This window comes from Bremia lactucae, linkage group LG6, assembly GCF_004359215.1.
Source record: "Bremia lactucae strain SF5 linkage group LG6, whole genome shotgun sequence".
Lineage (NCBI taxonomy): Eukaryota > Oomycota > Peronosporomycetes > Peronosporales > Peronosporaceae > Bremia > Bremia lactucae.
In genome coordinates this window covers 1,044,719-1,047,773 of record NC_090615.1, presented here as the reverse complement: position 1 = coordinate 1,047,773, position 3,055 = coordinate 1,044,719, and the positions used below count along the sequence as shown (strand labels likewise).

General features: G+C 42.7%; 1 protein-coding gene across 1 annotated transcript; it reads right to left on the bottom strand.

Annotated features, from left to right (window-relative positions):
- Positions 1-1,447: 1,447 nt before the first annotated feature.
- Positions 1,448-2,803, bottom strand: CCR75_009624 (uncharacterized protein; the record flags this gene model as incomplete). The annotated part of the gene is made up of 1 exon (XM_067967663.1): positions 1,448-2,803. The coding sequence occupies one exon, from the start codon at positions 2,801-2,803 to the stop codon at positions 1,448-1,450; it is 1,356 nt and encodes a 451-aa protein (XP_067819017.1).
- Positions 2,804-3,055: the final 252 nt, after the last annotated feature.

Genomic DNA, 3,055 nt, shown 5'->3' with positions numbered 1-3,055 from the left:
AAATTATTATACATGGTCAGTCACTTTACAGCGAAGCTACCTTGTTCCTGAAGTCAGAGGAAGACTTTATGCTCAAACAATCGCTTAGTTCTATAGAATTAAGTAAGCCTTATAGAATTAAGCGAATGTTTGAATTTAAAGCCTTCCTCTAAGTAAGTTTAACAAGTCACTTATGTAGGCGGGCACGTCGTAATGCGGCCACGCTCTACTTAGACACCTGCCCTAGCACAGCGAGGAAGCGGTTTAACCTGCTTCTCTTGCGTGCAGTGAGGTAGTTGTGGTGGACGCGTTGGCGGCCTCACCCAACACACTAAGTACTGTGATTAAGAGTCGTCACGGGAGCGGTAATCCGTTTCCTCATGCGCACTAACCAAGTAGGTAGTAATTTTCAGACTGATTTATATTTAATAGAATTAAATACAAATACCTAGTTTAACCAATTAAAATGTTATCTCTATAGATAACTTTTTATATGTATTGCGAGCGTATCTTTCTAGATACCTCGCGTAACGGATGACGCTAGCCGTCATCACGGATGACGCTGGGCGTCATCCCTCCTAATGTGAATGCAACCATGTGCATCACATACACAAGGGTTGGTCACAAATGTGCACCACACCCGCAAGCTGGGTCTAATTACTATTATTTAGTAATTGACCATCCCCTTAAGTACACCAAGTGTACTTAACGGGGACTGTGTAACATTAGGGCAACTTTAGCCCGTAACAATTACTCTTTTATTGGGGTTGCGAGGACGGGTACGGTGTGTACCCGATGGGGTACGTTTGTAAACTCGGGTAATTCGACGGTATGGTTTTTCCAATGCATGCGACTTGTGGGACGATACTTAATGAAAGACGCCAAGTGGGCGGCAACTTGAACGCGTAGTGTACCCCATTTCACGAAACTTGGGCAAAACTGTAACGAGATCGGTAAAGTATCCGTCGCTTCTAAGAGCAATTTTCGAACTCCTGTGACTTGAGCGTTTCGAGATACACGCCATTGGCACTAACAAATGTGTTGGAAACACCTGTCGTTATAATGTTTAATTCAACGAAAGTTTGCATTTACGAAAAAGCACCCAATAGCAGCTGTGTTTGGCTGTGAAACGCAAATAACACAGCAAACATTATTTCAATTACTGCATTCATTAGCTAGCATACATAGCATTTATAGCATCGGGTACAACATACGTTATAAGCTTATGAAGTACACCGAAATGTGGTGCAGGCGCTAGTGAAGTGGCTCGAGTAGTAACCGTAACACGGTTCAAAGGGCAAAGCAAATACATGGATATCAATATTCTATGCAAATGAAAAAGGTCGGTATTGTAATTTGTCAATTATATTTAAAAAAATAAACAAACATTAGCATCTAGGAAAAGTGACTCTATCAGTAGCTTCTTACCCTGTAAAAGCAAAATACACAACAAAGCGATTGCTACTTTTTATTTCCAAGCCGGCCAACTGTAGTAGTGCCGTTTTATTAGATCGTCAAGTTGGTCACCCATCTTAAATTTGCCCGGTAATATGTCCCATTTGGCGTAGAGTTCCTTCTCAAGTTCCATGAAAACTGTAGCAAACTCGTCATTATCTCGATTGTCTTGACCTCCCTTTACAATCGCCCGAGCAATGCTTCTGTCGTCTGGAAAAATCTTTCGAAGGTCTTCAATGAAATCCTCTCTGAAGAAATCCTGTCTCGAATTCTTCAAATACGTTTTCCTCCAAACGAACAAAAACTTATCCAGTGGAAAATCCGACGGTTTAGCAAACAACTTGGTAAAACTCTTGGGTATCTGAAAACGACGGGCAAGGCGAATCTGAATGAGCATGTCGAATGCAACGTCGCTTGCGCTGTCTTTATAAATCTTCAAGAGACTCGATTCAATACTTTCGGTCGTCTCAAATGATAATTTGCCTTTGGATGAAAGAACAAAAGCATATCCATAAAACTGCGAGAACATCTCTACCTCCTCCGTCGTAGGGGCATTCACATCTCTGCAGAAATACGACCAGACATAGTCTAGCGGCACATCGTATTTCTCCCACTTCGAAACTAGAGCCAACTTTAGCGAAAACGTTTCCAATCCTAACGAACTCGCTTGCACTACGTGAAGCGCTAGAAACTTTTCACCCCCATACTCGGCAGAAAGCACCTCTATCAATTTTTGATCTTGACTTACTTTAGACTGACCTGGGCTGATGCGTGCAAGATACGCTTGTAGCACGGAGATTTTATTGGTTTCAAACACTTTCACGCCATCTTCCTGAATCTTGAGTTCTCTGGCGTAGATCGTTCCCGCCTTTGCCCAATTCTTCCGGTACGCTTTTTCTTCTTCCAGCAGATATTTCATTACATCCGCATCGTTTTTTCCAGATTTGGCGATTCGCATCGCGTTCTCCACATTAAGAGCGCCATGCTTTAGGACCAATTGCTCATATAGTGAAACAGGGTACTTGTTTGACTTCTTGAGGCGCTTGATCAACTGGTGAAGCTCCTTTCTGTTCAAATTAAGGATTTCATCCAAAGGGATCTCGAGCCCTCTAACTGAACTTGCTTGAATGTCCACGTTTGGACGCGACAGATGGCTTTTGATGGCACGAGCCGATGCTTTAATTATCTCCATCACGTCTCTCTCTTCGGTTTTTTCATTTATTGTTGCGAAACCTTGTAAGCTTCTCGAAGCAGGAGCGTCACGGCCAGTACCATTAACCGGTGGATCGCTTGCCAGCGTTAGTTGGACAGTAGCAGAGGCACTAAACGCGAGGAAGGCTGTCAATGCGGCGACGTAGACACGAACCATGGGTAAGAGTTTACAGTGGATTTTATTAGAAGATAATTCAATTCTGGGAACGTAGGAGCTACCAAATGTAAGCCCATCGAAATGACCAGTCGTTCTATGGAGCATACAGCATCTAAATAGCATCAAATCTTGGTGTAGCTGCATCTTTAAGCAGGTGGATGAACCCCGATCAGATATAAATTCATGTGGTCGAAACATAGAAGACACCCACATTTAAATAAGAATCAGCGAAATAGAATAATCTTAAGCAAG